The 21,076-nt window shown below is 59.7% G+C and overlaps 3 protein-coding genes across 5 annotated transcripts; 1 reads left to right on the forward strand and 2 right to left on the reverse strand.

Annotated features, from left to right (window-relative positions):
* Positions 1–2: 2 nt before the first annotated feature.
* Positions 3–1,369, reverse strand: FREY1 (Frey regulator of sperm-oocyte fusion 1; the record flags this gene model as incomplete). Its single annotated transcript, XM_082660104.1, has 3 exons — positions 3–833; positions 1,030–1,103; positions 1,260–1,369. The coding sequence occupies 3 exons, from the start codon at positions 1,367–1,369 to the stop codon at positions 715–717; spliced, it is 303 nt and encodes a 100-aa protein (XP_082516230.1). The 3' UTR covers positions 3–714.
* A 2,274-nt stretch (positions 1,370–3,643) lies between these two features.
* Positions 3,644–10,340, reverse strand: PEX16 (peroxisomal biogenesis factor 16). 3 transcript variants are annotated; one of them, XM_082661106.1, is made up of 11 exons: positions 10,319–10,340; positions 9,681–9,716; positions 8,768–8,844; positions 8,287–8,420; positions 8,048–8,148; positions 7,022–7,102; positions 6,729–6,878; positions 6,568–6,640; positions 6,319–6,438; positions 4,820–4,884; positions 3,644–4,314 (listed from the first exon to the last, which is right to left on the reverse strand). In XM_082661106.1, exons 4-11 carry the CDS (start codon positions 8,358–8,360, stop codon positions 4,256–4,258), a joined length of 723 nt encoding a protein of 240 aa, XP_082517232.1. In that variant the 5' UTR covers positions 8,361–8,420; positions 8,768–8,844; positions 9,681–9,716; positions 10,319–10,340; the 3' UTR covers positions 3,644–4,255. The 3 variants fall into 3 exon arrangements, with proteins under 3 accessions (XP_082517232.1, XP_082517231.1, XP_082517233.1); XM_082661105.1 differs by having other exon boundaries at positions 9,917–10,331; XM_082661107.1 differs by lacking the exon at positions 10,319–10,340 and adding an exon at positions 10,059–10,092.
* A 4,115-nt stretch (positions 10,341–14,455) lies between these two features.
* On the forward strand, positions 14,456–19,794 carry LARGE2 (LARGE xylosyl- and glucuronyltransferase 2; the record flags this gene model as incomplete). Its single annotated transcript, XM_082661215.1, has 13 exons — positions 14,456–14,752; positions 15,095–15,177; positions 15,357–15,480; positions 15,730–15,901; positions 16,029–16,133; positions 16,618–16,730; positions 16,800–16,925; positions 17,024–17,179; positions 17,306–17,466; positions 17,883–18,161; positions 18,509–18,658; positions 18,761–18,956; positions 19,211–19,794. The coding sequence occupies 13 exons, from the start codon at positions 14,456–14,458 to the stop codon at positions 19,418–19,420; spliced, it is 2,172 nt and encodes a 723-aa protein (XP_082517341.1). The 3' UTR covers positions 19,421–19,794.
* Positions 19,795–21,076: the final 1,282 nt, after the last annotated feature.

A 21,076-nucleotide genomic window follows, 5' to 3' on the forward strand; every position in this document is an offset into this window, starting at 1 on the left:
GGGGGAGGGTGGGGGTTATGGGGAGAGGCAAATGCAGTTTATCGTAATATATGGGATCAGCTTCATCTATGGAGGACGGAGCGGGCTGCCCAGGGATTGGGAGGGAGTGGGGCTGGGGGGTGGTGTTAAGCCTCTGGCCAGGAAGGGTGCCCATCCTCGGAGCGGAGGGTTCTGTCTCATCTTGGGCCTCCCTCACTTTCCCTGCCAGGGCCTCCGGGCCTCTACAAAGCTCACGCCACCTGTGAGTGCCCACCCCACCCCTGCCCCCAGCTCCCGGAGGGCCCTGAGCTCAGGCTGAGCCCAGCCACCTCCCGAGGGCTTTGCAGCAAGAAAAACAGCAGCAGGCAGGGGTGCAGTCCCCGTCCCCAGCCCTGTCACTTGTGTGGCCTCTGGGTGGCTCCTACCATCACCGGCATGCCAGCCCCTGGCAGGGGTGCGGCCTCACAGGGAGGGAGAGCGCCGCAGGGGGCCCCGCCTCAGCAGGAAAAGGTGGCTTCCGCCCCGGCCTGGGCCCGCCAGGCCCCTTGGCTGCTTCGGCGGTAGCCCCATCTCAGTCCTGTATGCTGGCCACAACTATTAAAGTGCCATTTCCTGTTGGGACTGCAGTGGGTCTCATCTGCTTGTCTACTTGGACCCCCTCCCTTGCCCGGTTCCTTTCCATCCCAGGAAAGCCCAAGCCGTTGCTGCACAGAATAGCTTTATGAGGGGTTCCCGTCACAGGTGCGCGTCATAATACTCGGCCACGTCCAGCCCGGCCCGCTTGCGCTGCTGGGCCCGGGAGAGAAGGGGTCGAGGCCGTCGTGGCCATGGGTGCTTGGGTCGCACCCCATAGTCTAAGGAGAGAGAAGAGGGTATGAGTGGGAGGGAGAATCTGTTCTGCGTCCACTGAAGACGTCCCCAGGCAGATGCCGTTTGGGACGAGAAGGCCCTCAGGCTGGACCTGGGCGCCCTCTCCTAGGGCATCTCTCCCCCACCAGGTAGGGCTGGGGGCAGAGGAGGGGAAGGGGTAGGCGAAGGAGGAGATACTACCGTCCACCAGGCCAGAAAGTGGCTCCAAGAGTTCCAGGGGGGCTGAAAATTCCTCAGGAACAGATCGCTGGGGCCTGCGGGAGATGTGGGGTGCTCAGCCCAGGCCCCAAAGGGAAACCACCGCCTCCCAGCAGAGGGGGAAACGGGCCAGGGTGGGGCCGCACTGCAGAGTCCCCACCTTCCAGGCCCCTGGCCCTGTTGAGCCCTGACCCCGTGTCCCCAGGAGTTACCTTAGCGCCTTGGGGCAGAGGAGCGCAGCCGCCAGGATGAGGCTGAGGAGGCGGCGGCTCAGCGCGGCCCTGGGGTACAGAGCCCCCAGCATGGCGAGAACGAGAACCATCTTCGACTTGGGTCCCTGCTCCAGGCTTCTGCCCGCCCCTCCCCCGGCAGGACAGAACCTGCTGCCAACTCCCAGGGCCACCTCACAAAGGGCGCGCGTTCCGGGGCTCCGCGTCAGCACCAGCACCGGGGCTAGGCTGGAAACCTCCACGCTGAGGTTGGTGGTTTGATTTTACTGAGGCTATGGACCCGCAGGGGCCACACCACACCGTGTTGCTGCCATCACTGGTTACGGGCACAGGTCTCAGTTCGGACCCTGACCTCGCCTCTTGCTAGGCGGACACATCACTTCATCTCTGTGGGCCTCGGCTCCCTCACCTGTGAGGCAAGGTACACACGTGTGTACCTAGGGACTGGCACACAGGAGGCCCTGAGCAGAGGTCACAGTCACCGAACCCTCATACCTGGAGTCCCCACTGCTCGCACTCAGCCTCATCCCCTCCTCCCGCCCCCACCACTGCCCCAACTCTCCCTCCCGTGCCTCCGCAATCCCACGAAGGTCCTGCCAGCTAGCGGGCCCAGAGCAGGCGACTGAGCAGAGCCTGCTCTGAGGGCCTTCCCCACGCCGCTCCCCGCAGCTTAGAAGAGCCTGGCCCCGGGACGCCACAGGCCCTGCCACCACCCCTGAGGCTGACAGGGATTTCAGGTTAGGTGGCAAAGCCTGGGACCTGGTCCCCTCGAGCATAAGCTTCCCGAGGGCAGGGACTACAGGAAGCCCAGTACTTGACACCCAGTGGGTGCTCGGTAAACACTTGTTGAATGAATAAATGCAGCGTGACGGTAGGCTGGAGACCGAGTCTCTTCACAGGCCTGCAGCAAGGCCGTGCAGCCCTCTGGTTCCTGCCCGGCCCCCATTCACACGGTGTGGACCTGGCTCATGTTCGAAGCCACACGCTGACTTCCCACTGACCACCTCTCTTTCTGTGTCCTGGACACGGCTGGCTCCCACAAGCCTACTCAGCATCCTCTGTCCCCACCAAGGTTCCCTCCACACCCCCCACCCCCCCGACCCAGCCAGGAACCACAAGTTCCAGACGCTCTGGCTCTGCCTAACTCCAAACCCCTCATTTCCTTGCCTCCGAGACGCCCCCCTCTTCCTCTCTATCCACCAGTCCCCATGGCCTGGCTAGGTTACACCAAAACCCCTCTCCCTCCTGCCACTGTCTTCATTCAGCCCCATCCACTGTGGCAGGTCTCCAGCCACAGCGTCCTGCTCCATTTTCCACCCCTACTCACGGGCCACCCTGCACACCACCAGTGCTGAGATGAGTTTTGAAACAGGTCCCCTCCCCACCGCCTCCTAAAGGCAGGTCCGAGTTTCTTGCCTGGTATTCGACAGCCCAGTGGATTTGGCCCTGACCTCCCCCTCCAACCTCATCCCCTCGGCTCCCACCGACTCCCCTCCGCTCCAGCAGGGGCTTCACCCCACTGCAACACTACGCATGCTGTTTCTGCACACGCAGCCTCTGCTCCCAGTTTGCCCAGTGCCCAACAGATGAAGTTTTACCAGTTTAAAAGCCTGCTTAAATGGAGGGTTCCCTGACCAGCATACCCTCCGGCTGGTCCCAGCGGGCAGGCAGCCCCACTTGCACGGCTCCAATCTGACCACTTTCCCTGCACGCTTCCACCTACTGCAATAACCCAGGGCACTGATGCGTCCACACATCTGTCTCCCCTATCGTCAAGAGTGAGGGCAAGGAGCTGGGCCTGACTCATTTCTGACCGCACATCACAAGGCACAGAGCCCACTACACGGCAAGTGCCCAGCAACGCCTGCTAGGCAACCCAAAGTCACGGGTCTCGAGTGATGACCGCCTGAAGGCTCAGTACCTTCATCCCCGAGCCAGGACCTGAGTGGGGCTTCTCAAGAGGAACTTGGGGAAAGCAGTCAGGGAAGGGCCGGCCCCTCCCGGGATGGAGCTAAGGCAGAGCCAACACAGTGCAGATGGAGCCCTCTTAGAACCTAAATGGCTGCCCGTCTGGCTAGAAACTCGAGCAGGAGCATGTGGTCTGCTCACAGCACAAAGGCAGCAAAGGCCGAGGAAGGAGGAAGTCCAGGCAGAAAGAGCAGCTGCACCATCCAAACCCCTCTACCATCCCCAGCAGCGTGCATGGCTCCACCGCAGGCCCGGCCACCAGGGAAAACATGGGGGAGACCCCAGCTCATACCGCGTGAACCTGCACCCGGCTTTCCCCGGAGCCTCTCAGGCTCCCATCCCTGCCAACCTTACCACCGCCCCGGTGTCAGCCCCAATGCTGGCTGGTGCCTGACGCTCCTTTCCCACAGCAGAACAGCCTTTTGCTCTCAAGCAGGAGTTCAGGACTTGAGGTGCCGCTCTGCACTGAGCCGGGCCCACCATCACCGGGCTCCACCACAGAGCGGCTGGCAGGCAACAGGCCCCGGCAGGGGGAGGGGCAGACAGAGGCTCCGGCCAGAAGACACAGGGGCAGCTGTCATCCACTGTCTAGGTTCAGCCTCGTTTGTCGTCAATAGGGACCGGTGAGAGAGAAGCAGCATTCACTCCCGCAGCTGTGGTGGCAGGCAGGTTCCCATGCTCGGTGAGGTGAAACGCCAGCTTTCTGTGGCTGGAGAAGCCCAGGTCCCAGTCCTAGCGGTGGCTTCCCAGCTCAGTGACAAGGTGCAGGCTTGTGTCTCCATCACTGGAGGATGCAAAGTCAAAAGGCTATTAGGGGAGATCTAGTGGTGACCAGGGCTGTGTGCAGAGCCTGGCCAGGGTGGGAGCGCCAGGCACCCTGGGCAGTGGGCATGGAAAGGTCACAGGCTTGGACACTGCCAGAGTCAGTTTTATTAGGGCAGAGGGGACCAGGGGACTTAAGGGTTGAGGCACCCCCTGCCCTTCCCCACACCCCAATTGTGGAATGTCTGTCAGCCCCAACTGTAGAAATAAATTTTCTGCCAGGTAGGCAAGTAATCCATGAGTGGCCCTGCAATGACAGAGAGAGGAACAAATTCAGGGCTGAGGGCCAGACTCCAACCTGGCTCTGCTCTACCCAGGGCCCTTCTGAGCCACTGCTGCCCCAATACAGCTGCTCCCATCCACATGGCAGGAGCCCCCAACTCTGCCACCTCCTCCCCCAGCATTGGCAGCGATATCTGTCCTCGTTTACAGACAAGGAGTTTCAGGCTCAGAGCAACCACACGGCTGTCCAGTTGTACATGCTGACGGCCCCAGCCCAGTGCCTCTCTGCTGCGATGGGATCTCCAAACAGGCTTCTCCAGCAGGCTTCATTCCCGCCATACAGTCTCCACCCACAGAAGCCAGTCTCTTACCACTCGAGAAGCTGTCACCCACCCAACCTGACCTCCCGGGCTCCCTCTCCCAACTGTGCCAAGAATCATATTACAAGGAGACAAAGAGAAAACAGAGTGATGGGCCACACGTGAGATCTGACACACTCAATAATCATCACATCTCCGCCCCATGCTTACTTGTGACCAGGCCAATGCCTGGGACATGGTCTGCCAGCAGCTGGAGCAAAAAGAGGATCTTGGCCCTGCAAGAAAGGAGCAGGTTGAGTAGGTGGTATGGGTCCCTGCAAATGCAGGTGCTAAGAAGCCTCCACTGACTACCTGACTAAAGGCAGTGCCTCTCCGAAGACAGAAAGTCACTCTGTGGATCAAGCACATCCTCCAGGACAGAAGGACGAGACCTCTGGTCCTGCCGTCCCCCAGCCACATGCCTGGAAAGCTCACACCTCAGCCCGCAACTGGAAAGCAGCCGGGCTCTAGACACTATATTGTGTGACAATAAAAAAAGCAGAAGGAAGATGCTCTTCCCAGCCTACACCCCAGAGGCCCCTCAGCATCCTGCTCCCTGTTCTCTGGGGAAACAAGAAATTTCTCTGACGGGTTTCTGGACCACCCTTCTCAGTCCAGGCCACTGCCCTAAGGGTGCTGGACTGGCAAGGTCAGCAGGAGACCGAGCCAAACTGGAGGTCTGCAGCCTGGGAAGCCACCTCTGCCATTACCATCTCCCAACCCCTCAGTTTAATGAGATACTGGGGCTATAATGTTTCCTCTGTAGAGTGCAAGCAATCTGTAGGGGGAGGTCATATGATCCAAATAAGTCTCCAGAATGTTTCCTCTAGAGTATGGAAGAGGATTTGGCTTTAGTACCTTATGAGCTTTTAAACTTACCTGAAAATAGGAACTGCCAGGCAGTTACTTTCACTCAGGTGGTTATTAAACATGACCTAAGCTTACTTTCTATTGTCTCACAAAGTAAACAGAGGTTGTACGGACAAAACGTTAAGTACAATTGCAACTGAACACTCCAGACTTTAAGCAGCATACTTGTTATGACCTGGACAGAGGGGGTCCCGGGAGCCTCCAGTCTGTCTCACAGCCCCAGTCGCTGTACAGGGACCCCTCGTCAAATCTCGGTCTGACCTCGGGAGAGGTCTTTGGGAGACTCGGCCCCAGCAGGCCTCTCTCTGTCTGGCTGTGGCTGGGAGCTCTGGACCCTCACAGGGGATGGAGTGAGGGCTGGGCAAGGCAGGGACGGGTCAGGAGAGTACACGGACGTGGAATCTGGCTCTGCCACTGGCTAGTGGTTCCGTTTCAGTTTCCCAACCTCTTTGAACCTCAAGTGTCTCCTGTGAGAAGTGGGGATAATTCCAACTATTTGAAAGGACGATGGGCAAGCGAGCCAAGGATGTACTGACAGAAAGTTCACGCCCATGACCCCAGTGGCCCTGCCCTCAGCGAGCTGCCTACCAACAACAGCTGAAGCTGCACCCAGGGGGGACGGCCCCGAGAAATCAGGGAGTGACCGCACCAGGAACAGCACATAGTGCGTGCTCAGTGAACCCAGATCAGGGAAGGAGGGGGGAAGGGAAAGCGTGAACAGGGGTGGGGCACCGTGACCCACTTCCCTCCCCTCTGCTTCGCCGAGGTGGGCCCTGCCATTCTAGGGGCCGGATCCTTACTCGGAGAAGCGGTCGTAGAACGGGGAGCGCAGCAGATAGTAGAGCAGCAAGATGGTCCGGCGCCGCAGCTCCAGCCGCTCCCTCCGGGTCAGGCCCTTCCTCTCGCTCAGGAGGCTCAGGCTGGGGGGAGCGGACAAGGTTAGGACCAGCAACAAGAGTAACAGGGACCCCTGCCTGCCCAGGTGACGCCAGGCCTGCAGCACAAAGCCCGGCAGAGGGAATGGAGCCCCCAGGCAGGCCCAGGCTCACCTGGTCACATCCACGACACCAGACAGGAGCCAGGGTGTCCACGACCGCTGACCCCATAGGCCCAGGCTGAGCACTGACGGCCAAGGCGTCAAGGATGTCTACAGCACGTGGCCCGCCCTGCCCACACCCGTCTATCCCGCCCCACCCCAGGCCAAAGATACAGTGCAGCAGGGGCCGGGCAATATACAAGGACTCTGCGATGGTCTCCTGCAGCCCCAGCGGGGTGGGGGTGATGCTCAGCTCCTCGTGCTGCTGCTGCCGTCCCTCCCGCTGCTGGGGGGCTCCCCAGTGCCTTGAGTGCAGGGACGGAGCTAGAACACAAGAGCAGCAGATGAGCAGCCAGGCCCAAGCCGGGGCGGGGCAGGGGGAGGGCGGGCAGTGACGAAAGCCAGGCCCTCAGGCCCATGCTGACCTCAGCACCGAGGTGCCGCATCCGGCTACATCCTACACTTACTGTCCTGGAGAGTTCGCACCACTCGCTTTGACCGCTTCCCCACATATGACTGCTCCTGGCTGCCCGGGCTGCGGTCACCATCTAGAAGGAACAGACACAACGTCTTACTGTCAGAGGGACATGTTTCCAGCAGAGCCTGAAAAGAATGTGCGCGCAGTGAACGCCTGTGGGCTAAGGGAAGAATGGATACGCTTGTACTAGAGCAGAAGCTAAGTCAGGGACACCACAGCAAACGCTGTGGCTGGGAGCTGTCCACGGTGGGGAGCATTCTGCAGCCCTCCCCAGCCTGAGGAAAGGCCGGTAATCACCTGTGGCAGACGAGCCAGCCAAGAACCAAGGCTTCCCAGGCTCTGGAACAAGGCAGGGAAGACCCTTGGTCTATGGGGACCACAGCACCAAAGTGGCCATACTGGCACTTCCCTGGCAGTCCAGTGGTTAAGACCCTGCACTTCCACTGCCAGGGTCGTGAGTCCAATCCCTGGTCAGGGAACTAAGATTCCGCATGCCGCGCTGCACGGCCACACAAAAGACAAAAAAAACGAAGGGCTGTATCTTCTCAGTGCTTTGCTTTCAACATGACCATGAAGAGAAGGGAAGAGAGACAAAGAACTGCCCCCACACAAGGTCAGGAGAGTAACGCCCAGAGGCCAACAGATGATGGGCCCAAAGCCTTGAAGGGACAGATCTGCTGGGTACCCTGCCTCATGAGGCTGTGCTCTTGATACAGAACCAGGCCCGAGACAAGACTGGCAAGACCCCTGCCTCCCACTGATGCTCTGTGCCCTCTTCTTGCAGCCCACAAAAAAGAATCAGGATTCTGACATCAAAAGTCCTGAGTTTAGGATCTAATCCTGCCTCTGACCTCATCATTCTTTTTCTTCTCTAAAGTACAGGGTGATGAAAACAAAATGAGTTGACGAGGACAGACGTGCTCCACGAACGACAATGCCGTATTCACGTGGGTCAGCTCTAAACCTACAGATCAGTCCCATGCCCGTCTCACTCCAGAGCAGGGAAGCGGCTTACCCTGCGACGGTGCCTGGGCCTCCCTGTCCAGCGGAACGACGGGGGGTGAGGTCTGGAGACCAGCCTTGAACCAGATCAGCAGGAACATCCGCAGTACAGCCCTGGGTTGGGAGTACGGCGAGGCTGGCGTGGGGAGGTGGCTAGCCAGCCGGGGGTCAGGGCTGCTCTGCTGAACACCATCTGTACAGCTGGCCTCAGGTACCCCCACCCAGGGCTGGCCCCCCACATTCCCAACATACTTGGCCAGCTGGATGAGGGCAACGACGAGCCAACGTCCCACTTCGCCCCACACCTTGGCAGCCCCCATCTCCATGAACACCTCCACGCACTCCAGCACGCTCAGCCATGTCAGCAGCTTTTGCTGGGACAGGGACTGCAAGAACCCCAGGCCAATAGGTCAGGGGGCACCCCCCAGTTTCAGCCCCTCCCCCTAGAGGACGCCTCTGACAAGAAATGTGGATTTTCCTCCTTCCAAGACTAAGGGTGTAAGCCTGAGTTCTCCTGCTGGGAAAGGCTATCCTACCCTCTGACACCCAGTCTCTTCACCTGATAAGGGCACCTGAACACTTCACCTAATGCGACGGCTTGAGGCTCAGACGGATGCAGCCTCATCTCGTAACTCTATGAGATCATAACATGTGCTACCACAGGGGCTGGTGGTTACTAGTTTGTTCCCGAGCCCCCATGCTTCCCACCCTCAGGTCCTGGCACAATTCTTACCACAGGTAACTTTCTTCGAAGCTCCTTCCGTAGGATCCCGTCATTGAGCAGCACGAGCAGGTTGGAGGCAGAGTACACTGAGGGGTAGAGTGTGGCCTTGAGAGGCTGGCTCTGTAGCCTCTACCCCCTCACCTTCTCCCTAGCGCGGCAGGGATCACCTGTCACCTGCTGTGCTCAGCCACCCACACACTGTGGAAACCAACATGTCTCCCCACCCACTTCCTCAGAACTCCACACTCCCCAAAATGATCTCTCAGGTGGGCGGCTGGAACAAGAAAGGATGGTTTGATCTCTATGACAAAACAGCTACTGCCCTGCTGGATAGCACTGGTCATCCAGCTGCCCAGAAGTGCCCATCATGCTCCAGACAGACACAGATGTGCAGTCTCACTTCCTGGCCTTTGCTCTCCCTCTGCAGCCTGTCCCTGAAAGTTTGTTCCATCTCTACCTTTCAAAAGCTAGCTCACCCTTTCAGGACCTGTACCTCCTGTACTCACTGGGTGAACACCACTGAGGCAGTTACAGTCTGCGGAGTCTGGAATCTGGGAGATCTGGGTTTGAATCCTGGTTCTGGGACCTTCAGTGGCTGTTCCTTAACCTCATTTAAACTTCTGTCCCCTTAACTGGACAATGAGGACCACAGCAGTACCCACCTCACATGACTGTAGAGAGGATTAAGTGAGCAAAAGCAGAAAGAGTGTTTCGCTCAGCCTCCTGACCAGTCAAGGTCCCCAGACACGTCTCTCAACTATGGAGACATACACGGAGCACCTAGGATAGTGGACGCTGTACCCTTGTCTGATTCAGTCACTGAACAGGATGAGCTAACGGGAAATCTGAAACGGGGTGGTCACCTCTCTGGGAAGCCCTCCCCCACCCTACCGCCCCCCACTCTCCCCAAAGCCCGGCTCACCCAGCTCTGACAGCTCGTGCGAATCTGCGAAACGACCTGGGGAGAAAGCACAGAAGGAGGCGTCGATGAGAGTTTGCCTCACCACGCGGCTTCGGGTCCCTGGACGTTCCCGCCCTACGCCCTACGGGAACCTGGAAGGAACTTCTCAAACAGAGCTATCACTACCCTGACTCCGCAGGGAAGGGAGCCAGTGGGGTCAGAGTCCCGAAGGGATTGGTCAATGGTCAGGGTGGCACCTGCCAGCAGGTAACTGAGGCCCCGCACTGCCGTCTCCAGCTGGGCCGTGGCAGCCGGGTGACGAGTCACGTACTCCTGGTAGAGGAGGCCCAGGAGCCGCAGCTTCTCCATCCTGCCCTCGGGACCGATAGACCCACGGACCTACAGCGCGACTGGCTACGGCGCCCTGCTTCCGGCGCACTCCTTCCCGCTTCCGGTCTTAGGCCCGCCTCTGCGTTGCTTAACTTCCGCGGGCCAGAAGAATGGTGACTTGAAGGGCCATTGAACGACTCTTCACCCCATTTCGTAAATCACCCCCCCACCAGGGTAGCGTTAACCAACTCCGGGCCTAATCGCGCCCTCCCTACTCCTTCAGGTCATTGGTTAACACACTCTGCGCTCCCGACCCCAACTGTCCGAACCGGCTCTTCCGCCTTCCGGGTTGGCTGTCCTTGCGCCTGCGCAGTTATAGCTCCAGGAACGCTTCCCGCGGCAGTCTGAACAGTTCATTCTAGAGTGGAGACCAAAAGCCTAAGGTCTTTCCAATAGAACGCCGACAGGCTCGAACGGGAGGACTGGATTTTCAAGAGCTGCGAGGTAGCGCGCAGAAAGGAGCCTCCGTCAGACTTGGGGAGGTGCGGGGACAGCCTAAGGACAGTCGCGTTTGGCAAGTTGCCTTGTCTCCCGACCCCCACCAGAGGTAGTGCTGGGGAAACTGAGGCAGCGAGGAGTCCAGCCTCTCACGCACTCACGATCCCCTAGCCAGCACCGTTAGTGCCTCGGCTTTGGCCCCAGCACCCACATGGACTGTGCCCCCCTCCAAAAGCGCCCACCCGCAGACCCATCTTCACAGAGAAAACCCTGGCCCGGGCTTCTGCTCTCGGCTCAGGGTGACCTTAATCAGGACTTTCCCTTCCTTGGGCCTCAGGTTTCCCCATCTGTAAAATGGTTAGAGGGCAGGCTTGGTCCTCGAACTCGGGATCAACCTCAAAGCGCTTTTCGTCACTCGGGTGCACCTTCCGGCTCTCAGTTTCTCCCCAAGAAATGGGGGCTTCTCCAGGGAATCTCTTCCAAGACGGGACAGCCTCCCCGAAAGGGGCGGCGGCGGGAGAGGAGCGCGCAGAGGTAGAGGGAACGGATGCTCTGGAGACGCCGCCGCCGATTGGCTGTGAGCAAAGGGGCGGGGCATGGCTGGGGCCGCGGGGCTGCGCCGTTATGGTACTCTGAGAATAGTACTATACTACATTGTTTTACCTAATCCGCTCCACCAGATACTATCTCCACAAGAGGAAAGGATCCGCTTAAGAACGCCCAGTCAAGACTGGAATCCTGGTCTAGTCTGACCACAGAATCTAGGCATTTTAACACAGCCACCAAGAAACCACAGGTCATCCTTGCATTCCCTCCTGCAAGCCTCTTCCCCAGCTTAGTTTTCTTCTATATCAGGTGGGGAATCGAATCGTAACTGCCCTTCCCACCCATGCCAAGGAATGAAAACTCGGAGCCTAAGGAGAGGCAAAGGTCCTAGAGAACAGAGGTGGCGGCCATGGGCATCATCTACACAATTTTTCACCACTTCCTGGGTGCCAGGTTCACTCACACTTGACTCCTCCTAGCCACCTGTCTAGGTTGGTGTGAGCTACTTTTCACAGATGGGGAATAAGAGGCCCAAGGAGGGGAAAGGACTTGTCTCAGGAGGTCACACACAGCATGGCACTGGCCGAACAGACCACAGTGAGAGTCTCCTGTGATAGGGCCCTGTCTCCTACTGTCCACGGCTCAGCAAGAGCAGCGACTGTTGAGGCCACTTGGTCATGAGTCAAGTTAGCAACTGGGATTAAGACCAGTGCTCAGGGCATTTAGCGTGGGGCTCTTTCTCCCTTCCTCCCTACATCTCATCATCTTAATGAACTTGTTCCCCAAACCTCATCAGTGGTACTCCTCTAGCCCCTCCGTCTGCGGCTGCGGAGAGAATGAGGAAGGGAACTGTGCGGTTTCTTCAGCACTCCCAGGGCTGTTGGTTCTGTGCTTCTGGGGAGGAGAGAGGCACACCGCCGCCTCCCCCCCCCCCCACATTCTTGGACAGAATATAAGGGACACTGGGGCTGGAGCCTCTTTCTCTTCCCTCCCTCAGGACTGGGAAGGAAGGGATCATGAGCTCAGCCAGGCTGGCAGCAGCAGGGCTGCCTGAATTTCCTCTTCAGATCCTGTGCCTGATTAGGTCTCAGAGACAAAGAGTGGCCGTGTGTGCAGGAGGTTCCCAGGGCAACCCCGCCCTACTGGGCCCCTGCCTGGATTTGGTCACCTGGCTGGGCTTTGAAGGGCCTTTGGGCAGGTTGGACCTGATCCTGCCTCCTTCACTCTGCCCTGAACCACAGGGGAAGAGAGCTAGACCAGTCTGACAGGTCTAGCTCAGATGTGGACATTGAGGCTCAGAGAGGGGGCCTGACTAGTCTAAGGTCACACAGCAAAGTCCTGGGCAGAGCTGGGTCTCGGGCCTAGAAGACCAACACCCTTTCATATGCCCATGCCTATCTCGCTTTCCCCCTCCACACCCCAGAAGAATTTCTCGGAGGCCCAGCAAGCATCTCAGCACCTCAATGTCCCCTGAGTGGTAAGGTTGAAAAAGGGGTGGGGCCAGCACTGTGAATGACTACCGTCACTCTGCAGACCCAGCTCCCTCCACAAACTCCCTGGTCAGGCCCTCCCCTGTACCCTATCTGCTCTCTTACATCTAACCCCCCCAGTCTCTGTTGAGGGGCTTGGGGAGGGATTCACCCACACCCACCCCATCTCCAGGCTAGAGATGAGGATTAGGGGACTGGAGGCTCAAAGCTCCAGACGCATGGGTGGACCCTACATCCCCTCATGTCCTCTCAGTTCCTACATGTTTGAGGAGCCACATCAGTCTCCATGGTAACCACTGCCCCTGGCCTCCAAAGGCCCAAAGCCAGACCTTCCTTGCAGACTCCCCATTTCCCAGAGAAAGGCATCCTGGCCTCAGAGCAGGAGGCTTGGGGGGAGGGGGTCTCAGGCTGGGCTGCTCTGCCACCACTTCTTTTGGGGCTGGGGCCTCTCAGACCCTCATTTTTTATAGCTGGAAGCTGGGCTGAAGGACACAGCCTGAAACCCTTTCCAGGTCACAGTGAGGTCCAGTGAGTCCCATCCATGTTCAGCACATACTTACAGGCCCTGGTTGGGTGCTGGGGTCCCAGTCCAGGGAGCAGCTACCTTCTAGGGGAGACATAGGCTATAAACAAGTCAATAAGGTCAACTTGTAAGGAGTGCTAGGAAAACAATATAAACCAAGGGATGTGAAAGGAGAGGCCTACCTTGTGAGAATCTGACAGAATCCAGGCAGGATTCTAGGGCAGTTTCTAGGGCAGGAGACCCTTATGGAGGAGCAGCTCTGAAACTCTGTCTGCAGGGTAGAGCCGCAGGAGGGGCCAGAGGGTGTTCTAACAGGTCACTTCAGCTCTGCGGGGAGAATCATGCCTGTGTCACAGGACTGATGTGAGGGTTAACTGCAGTGAGGCTGTGGAACCTCAGCATAGGTCCTGGCACAGAAGCATACACGCTCAGTCAACCGTGGTTGTTTGTTCGCAGCCCAGAGCGTCCGTAACCCCTCCAGGGCGGAAGGTCGGGGGGGAAAGGAAGAGATGCAGGCCGGGCGCCAGGCACATTCACGACGGTCTAGTGAAGGGTTGGGGATCCCCGGCCCTGCCCGGGAAGCCCAGGCCGCCTGAGTCAGTAAGGCCCCTCGCCAACTCTCGGGCAGGAGGCGACCTTCACAAGGCCGCTTTATGCTGCCAGGGCACCTGGACTGAGTGGGGGTGGAGCAGACGGGGAGGAAAGCGGGGACTCCAAGTGCTCCACTGCTCTCCTGGGCGAGTCTCGGCCGGCCCCGCCTCCCGCCCCCTGAGCAGGTGTCCGGACCCGTGAGGCCCGGCCTTCCAGCCCGCCCCCTCCCTCTTAACTCCGGCTACTCCTTTGATCCCGGGTCTGGGGATACGGCCCCTCCCGCAAGGGAAGGTTCGGGGGAGGAGATGGGGCAGGGAAGAGGGGGATGGGCTCAGAGCAGGTAGTTGGGACTGGTCCTTCCTGGGTGGCTGCCCCCAAGCCCTCCAGCCATCCTGAGGGTTCCCGGGTTTCGTCCCCCCACTGTAGGGGTCCTCGTAAGCCCGGGCAGGGGCGGGGCGGGGCCTCCCTCTCTCCCCCACCCCGGGGAGGGGTCTCCCCGCCCCTTCGGATTCAGCCAAGCGGAGATGAAACCTGAACCCAGGTTGGGGGCGGGGCTGGCTCCCGCTCCGACCGGGCTGGCCTGCTCCTTCATCTCCCCTTTGCCTGCACCCCAGCCGTCTTCTGAGAGAGTAAGGTCGGGATCCCCAAGACGCTGGAGCAGGTGAGGTGGCGACTCAGCGTGGGAGAGAAGATCGGGTGGCCGTCGGGCCCCACCGCCCAAGGCTGACTCTCCTCTCTCCCTCCCTGGTCCACAGGGCCCGCGATGGAGCCCACAGCCCGGGGTCGCGCCCCGCCGTGAGCACCCCCTGCCCACAGCCATGCTGCCCCGAGGGCGCCCCCGGGCGCTGGGGGCCGCAGCACTGCTGTTGCTGCTGCTTGTGATCGGTTTCTTCCTGTTCCGTGGGGACCTGGACTGTGAGCGCAGCGAGCGGGAGGCGAGTGGGGGCGGGGGTGACCCGAGATCCTTACCCAGGTCGCTAACGCCACGTGTACTTCCAGACGAGCGGCCGCGGCCGCGGGGGACTGCTGCCTTCGACGGAGACCCGCCGGCAGACCCCGGGGGCCACAACGGCTCGGATTGCATCCCGCCGCGGCCGCGGCCGCCCAAGTGCGAGGTAGGTAGGTGCGCACGGCCCCTGGCGGTGGGAATCTCAGGGGCGGCGCGCCCCCAGCCCAGGGACCTGGACACCTGTGGGAATCCCGACACCTGGTGTGGGTTCTGGCACTGACCGGCCAGCTGGGGGCGCCTGGAGTTCGCACCTCCCCTTCTCCTGGCCTGGCCTCCCTATTTGTGAAATGAGGGGGTGTACTCCCACGCTGCGGAGTCCCCCTCGACACTCCTGCCTAGCTCTGATGCCGGGTGGGGCTACACTGCCCTGGGCCAGGTGAGCCCAACCATGGGTCCTTACCGTCGAGGGGAGGAGGAGGCTGCTGCCGACCTGGTGTCCCCTCCCCAGCTCTTGCAGGTGGCTATCGTGTGTGCGGGTCATAACTCCAGCAGAGACGTCATCACCCTGGTGAAGTCCATGCTCTTCTACAGGTACAGCCAGGAGTGTCCCTCTCCTCCCTTGAAGGTGGTTGCAGGAATATCCGGAGCTGGGTACAGAAAAGCTCTTGGCAGAAGTTGGTGCTGCCACTTCTGAGCCCCTCGAAGGGTAGGGCTTCTCCCGTGTAGTTCCTTCTGGGGCCTTCAGCTTTCCTCCCTTGTCCTTCCTGAAGGAAAAATCCACTGCACCTCCACTTGGTGACTGACGCCGTGGCCAGGAACATCCTGGAGACGCTCTTTCACACGTGGATGGTGCCTGCTGTCCAGATCAGCTTCTACAACGCTGATGAGCTCAAGGCAGGAGCCCTGACCCTTCTGCACCCATCCCCAGCCATCCCCAGCCCCCTGCTTCCTCCCAGGGTTGTGGGGGATCACGGGGAGAACAGGTTAGAGCTGCCTGGGACCTCCAGTCCCATCACATCTACTGAAGCTCAAATCCCTCACCCTCCTGGGGCCCACCCCTTCTTCCCCCTGTGTCACCTGGGTATGTTCTGGCACTCGTAGGCCCTTCTCTTGCAGGCTCATGCCCTGTCCTTCCACCCACAGCCCCAGGTCTCCTGGATACCCAACAAGCACTACTCTGGCCTCTATGGGCTAATGAAGCTAGTGCTGCCCAGCGCCCTGCCCCCTGACCTGGCCCGTGTCATTGTCCTGGACACAGATGTCACCTTTGCCTCCAACATTGCAGAGCTCTGGGCACTCTTTGCTCACTTTTCTGGTGAGAGGCCTGGGACCCCACCCCAGTCAGCCCCTTTCCCTGGCCCATGCAGGCCTCCCTGTGGCCTAGCCCTGAGCCGAGGTCCAGTGGCAGCCTCAGGCAGCTCCCTCGTGCCCTCCCCTCCCAGACAAACAAGTGATTGGTCTCGTGGAGAACCAGAGCGACTGGTACCTCGGCAACCTCTGGAGGAACCACAGGCCCTGGCCTGCCTTGGGCCGGGGATTTAACACAGGTGGGGACAGTTCGGGGGGGCGGGGGAGGCAGGAGGGGCGGCCACTGGTCCTTGGGCCCCAGGGGCTGGCTAGGGCACAGAATGATTGGAAGAGCCCCCAGGAAGAACGGTTCTGTAGAAGGAACACTGGGAGAAGAGCCAGAAATCACAGTTCCACCCTTGTCTGTACATGCTGAATGACTATGGCCAAATCACTCGGTTCCTCTGAGCCTCAGTTTTCTCATGCATTAAATGGTGGTGACTTTAGCAGCCCTGGGATCACCAGATTTGAGAAGATGGTTGTGGAGGTGCTCTGTAAGCTGTGCTTTGCCTCCCCTTCACCCCCAAGAGGATGAGTTGCTGATAGAGCTAGTACATGCTCACATCTGAACAGTGAGAAAATACCAACACGTCACAAAATAAGCATTCAAAAGACACTTTCTTGAGCCCTGGCCCCAGAAGCTGGTCATCCCAGGTGGGCATGACAACCTCTCCCCATGAGCAGGCGTGATCCTCCTACGGCTGGACCGGCTCCGGCAGGCTGGCTGGGAGCAGATGTGGAAGCTGACAGCCACACGGGAGCTTCTCACCCTGCCTGCCACCTCACTGGCTGACCAGGTCTGGGGGAGCTTTTGAGGGGGGGTGGGGCAGGCTCTGGGCCGAGACGTGATGGCTGTCTCTGCCCAGGACATCTTCAATGCCATAATCAAGGAGCACCCGTGGCTGGTGCAGCCCCTGCCCTGCGTCTGGAACGTGCAACTGTCAGACCACACGCTGGCTGAGCGCTGCTACTCAGAGGCGTCTGACCTCAAGGTGAATGGGGTAGGGGGACCGAGTGGTGGTGATGGGCCCAGGATGGGGACTCCTGTTCCCTGCTCCCATCCCCCCGCCGATGCCCTCCCTGGTCCCAGGTGATCCACTGGAACTCACCAAAGAAACTTCGCGTGAAGAACAAGCATGTGGAATCCTTCCGCAACCTCTACCTGACCTTCCTGGAGTACGATGGGAACCTGCTGCGGAGAGAGCTCTTTGGGTGCCCCCGCCCGCCCCCTCCTGGGGCCGAGCAGGTGAAAGGGAGCCGCCTTCCCTTCCCTCGGGGAGGCTCTACCCCTCTGCTCTGGTGGGACCCGGCCTTGTCTGGGGCTTGTCCGCCTGCCCCACCCAGCCCGTCCTCCTCTCCCCCATCCCCTCAGTTGCAGTGGGCCCTGGCGCAACTGGACGAGGAGGACGCATGCTTTGAGTTCCGGCGGCAGCAGCTCACTGTGCACCGTGTGCACATCACCTTCCTGCCCCACAGGCCACCGCCCCCCCAGCCCCACGATGTCACCCTGGTGGCCCAGCTCTCCATGGACCGGTGAGGGTGCCGAGGGCAGCCCCAGGGAGCACGGTGTGGTCTGGGACTGGGGGTTTCGAGAGGAGGGTTCCACCTGGTGGAAGGAAGAGCTCTTACTGCCTGATGCTTGAGGAGTTCCAGGAGTTGGAGACACCGGAGATGGTGGAAGGAGCTTGGGCTTTGGGAATCATTCAGATGTCTGGAACTGCCCCTCCGTAGCTGTGGGACCATGGGCAAGGCTTAATATCTCTGGCCCTCAGTTTTCTCATCTGTCAAATGAGAAAGTACCCACCTTGTGGGGTAGTCGTGAAGATTAAATAAGAGCATGTCAACAAGAGCCTGGAAGGTGCTCAGCAAGTCACTTGAGGGGGTGTCTGTGGCAGCTAACGCGGGAGGTATCCCAGCCCTCCCTGGGCTGACCACTCCCCTCACCCCAGGATGCAGATGCTGGAAGCCCTGTGCAGGCACTGGCCGGGCCCCATGAGCCTGGCCTTGTACCTGACAGACGCAGAGGCCCAGCAGTTTCTGCGTTTCGTGGAGACCTCGGTGGTGCTCTCCGCCCGGCAGGATGTGGCCTACCACGTGGTGTACCGTGAAGGTCCCCTCTACCCCATCAACCAGCTTCGCAACGTGGCCTTGGCCCAGGCCCTCACACCTTACGTCTTCCTCAGTGACATTGACTTCCTGCCTGCCTACTCCCTCTACGACTACCTCAGGTGGGCGGAGGAGGGAGAGGAACGGCATGTGAATGGGTGTGGATGGGGTGGGGGAAGACCCACAGGACCCTGGCGAGCGTGTCCCTGCTCCCTTCTGGGCTGCAGTGTCCTCTGTAAAATGGGGGCTGCATTTGGGTGGGGGCCGTGTCGTTTCTCTGGGCTGCCTAGGAGAGTGACAGTCTGGGACCTGCTCCCACTGGGCAGCAGCTCCACGTGTGTCCAGTGGGCTTCAGGGTGAGCTGGCCCCTGAAGTCAGGTCCTACATCTAATAAAAGAGAACCCCTGGGCCCAGCGCTGGAGGCAGAGCCTTCCTAGCTCTCTCCTGCTCATGGGCGCTCCATCCTCAGGGCCTCCATCCAGCAGCTAGAGCTGGGCAGCGGGCGGAAGGCAGCTCTGGTGGTGCCCGCATTTGAGACCCTGCACTACCGCTTCAGCTTCCCCAGTTCCAAGGCCGAGCTGCTGGCCTTGCTGGACGCTGGGTCTCTCCACACCTTCAGGTAGGAGAGGTCACTGCCCTGCCCTGGGGTGCCCCACACTGACCCCCTCCAGCCACGAGCTCCTAGCCTCAGCCTGGCTCCTCACCCTGTCCTGCCCCACAGGTACCATGAGTGGCCCCGGGGTCACGCGCCCACAGACTATGCCCGCTGGCGAGAGGCTCAGGCCCCATACCACGTGCAGTGGGCAGCCGACTACGAGCCCTATGTGGTGGTGCCACGTGACTGCCCCCGCTACGACCCCCGCTTTGCGGGCTTCGGCTGGAACAAGGTGGCCCACGTCGTGGAGCTGGATGCACAGGTAAGGGTCACTTCGTTGTCTCCAGCCTTGATTTGAATACCTCCAGGCTCAGGGAGCTCATTATACCGCAGTGGGGCACGCTGCACCGTTAGGCGGCACTACTGGGCATTCCACCCCTCTGCAAAACTAAAGCCGTCTGCCTTCGGCCCTGACTTTGGCTCTTAGCGGCTATCGAATAAATGTGCTCCCCATTCCCCAGAGCTGCCATCTCCCCCCAGCCCAGGCAGCGACTGTCCGCGTGCCCCACCCCCCAGGAATACGAGCTGCTGGTGCTGCCGGAGGCCTTCGTCATCCACCTGCCGCACGCCCCAAGCCTGGACATCTCCCGCTTCCGTTCCAGCCCCACCTATCGTGACTGCCTACAGGCCCTCAAGGACGAGTTCCACCAGGATCTGTCCCGCCGATATGGGGCTGCTGCCCTCAAATACCTCACCGCCCTGCAGCAGCCCCGAGGCCCCACCTGACCTCACACCTGCCCCCGCACACTCCCTGCAGACAGCACACTCCCTGCAGACACATGAGCGACCTTGCTGCCGCCCCACCCTCCCTGCTATTTAAATTATTTATGGTCTCTGTGGGAAGGGCTGGGGCGGCGCCTCCCTTCGCTGCTATCCTATGGCTGGGGGTCTAGTGATCCTCTGCCCCAGCTGGTTTGGGGCTGGTTCCTGCATCCTCACCTGTGACACCCCTTTTTCACAAGTAAAGTTTTAACAGTTCCTTTTCATGTTCCTCTTGGTTTGGGGCATGAGGAAGTGAGCCTGGGGAGGTGCTGAATCTGGCACGGAGGCTGCCGGGACTGGAGTGTGTCCTGTCCACCCTCCCCTGCCCCAAACCCAACACCATGAGTCTGAGAGACTTTATTTGGCTTTATTTAGTAAAATGTTAAAATAAATAAATACAAATTGATCAGCTGCTCTGTATCCCCCCCACCCCCTCAAAACAAAAATCAAACAAACAAAAACAAAAACTTTGAAGCACAAAACTCCAAATACAAGTTCTATCAAGACTGAAATCACAAAGGGCCTGGACAAGAGACAGGTTGGGAGCTGGCTGGCTCTTTTCTGCTCAGAGCTTGCTGACCTCCGGCTGCCCGTCCTGTCCTGCCTTACTGCAGCTTACCCTGGGCTGAGGACCCAATGACACCGGAGAGAGGAGCAGGGGCCAGAGACTGCTGAGGGGACAGTGGAGTCCTCAGGGAAGAAGAGCCTTTGGGAGTGGGGAGTGAAGTGAATTTGTGAGCCCTGCTCTTCCTTTACAAGGGCTATTTTCAAGAGCTCCACCGGGGTCAGCTTCCTTCCCCTTTACTCTGGTGGGAAGGCCAAGAGGAATCTTCTCAAAGGCCACCCCCTCACTTCCTGGAAAGGAGCTGATACTGAAGACGGCTTGAAGTCAGGGTGAGAACGGGTCTCCTGTTTCCTGCCAAGGGTGCCCAGCTGAGGGCTGGGGGTGAGGTCCCCAGTCTTTTAGACAGAGCAAGGTTGCCTCCATCCAAGAGAAGCCATGGAATCTGGAGAACCCAGGGCCTGGAAAATGTACCTGGGCCACCATCCATCCTGCTACCAAAGAGCCTTTTGCCCCTTGGGGTAAAAGTCTCCTAAATTAAGCCCTTTGGATAAATAAGAAAGACCAAACCCTAAAAGGGAGGAAAGGGAGGAAGCCACTTTTGAGTGTGCTGTGTGAGTCGTGGGTTGGCACGAGAGCGCAAGCAGGCCCCACTGGCCCCAAGAGAGTAAGTGTCAGAGATGGCTGGAGAGGCAGCTGCACACGCAGAGACTGAGGGGAGCAGGATACGCGACCACCCTCACAGGAGACGTGTGGGGTGAGCAACTGCGCCCATGCACACCACCTGTCGAGCCTGAGCCAAGCAGCAGCGGGGACAGAGGCGGGCCTGTCGGGAAACCGGGCACTCACATGGCGCCGGCTGGAGGCTGCCACGGCCGTGTTACAGGCCCCACACAGGTAAGGTCCACGAGGGGCTGCCCCGAGCTTGGTCTCCCCGCCAGGCACGACCAGCAGGCTTGCGCCAAAAGGGCCCGATAAGGAAGGAAGAAAGCGGAACTCTGGATGAGCTCAGCAGCGGTGAGACAAGACCCAGCAGGCTCCGTGAAAGAAAAAGGACC

Source organism: Grampus griseus (assembly GCF_964374135.1).
Source record: "Grampus griseus genome assembly, chromosome: 8".
NCBI classification, from domain to species: domain Eukaryota; kingdom Metazoa; phylum Chordata; class Mammalia; order Artiodactyla; family Delphinidae; genus Grampus; species Grampus griseus.

Excerpts from the sequence above, each read along its gene's own strand:
- PEX16 (XM_082661105.1), bottom strand. The coding sequence starts at position 10,028 with ATGGAGAAGCTGCGGCTCCTGGGCCTCCTCTACCAGGAGTACGTGACT. Across the intron at positions 9,717-9,916 it reads CCTCAGTTACCTGCTGGCAG|GTCGTTTCGCAGATTCGCAC; the intron begins GTGCCACCCTGA and ends CTTTCTCCCCAG. Across the intron at positions 4,885-6,318 it reads TTCTACGACCGCTTCTCCGA|GGCCAAGATCCTCTTTTTGC; the intron begins GTAAGGATCCGG and ends CCTTTCTTGCAG.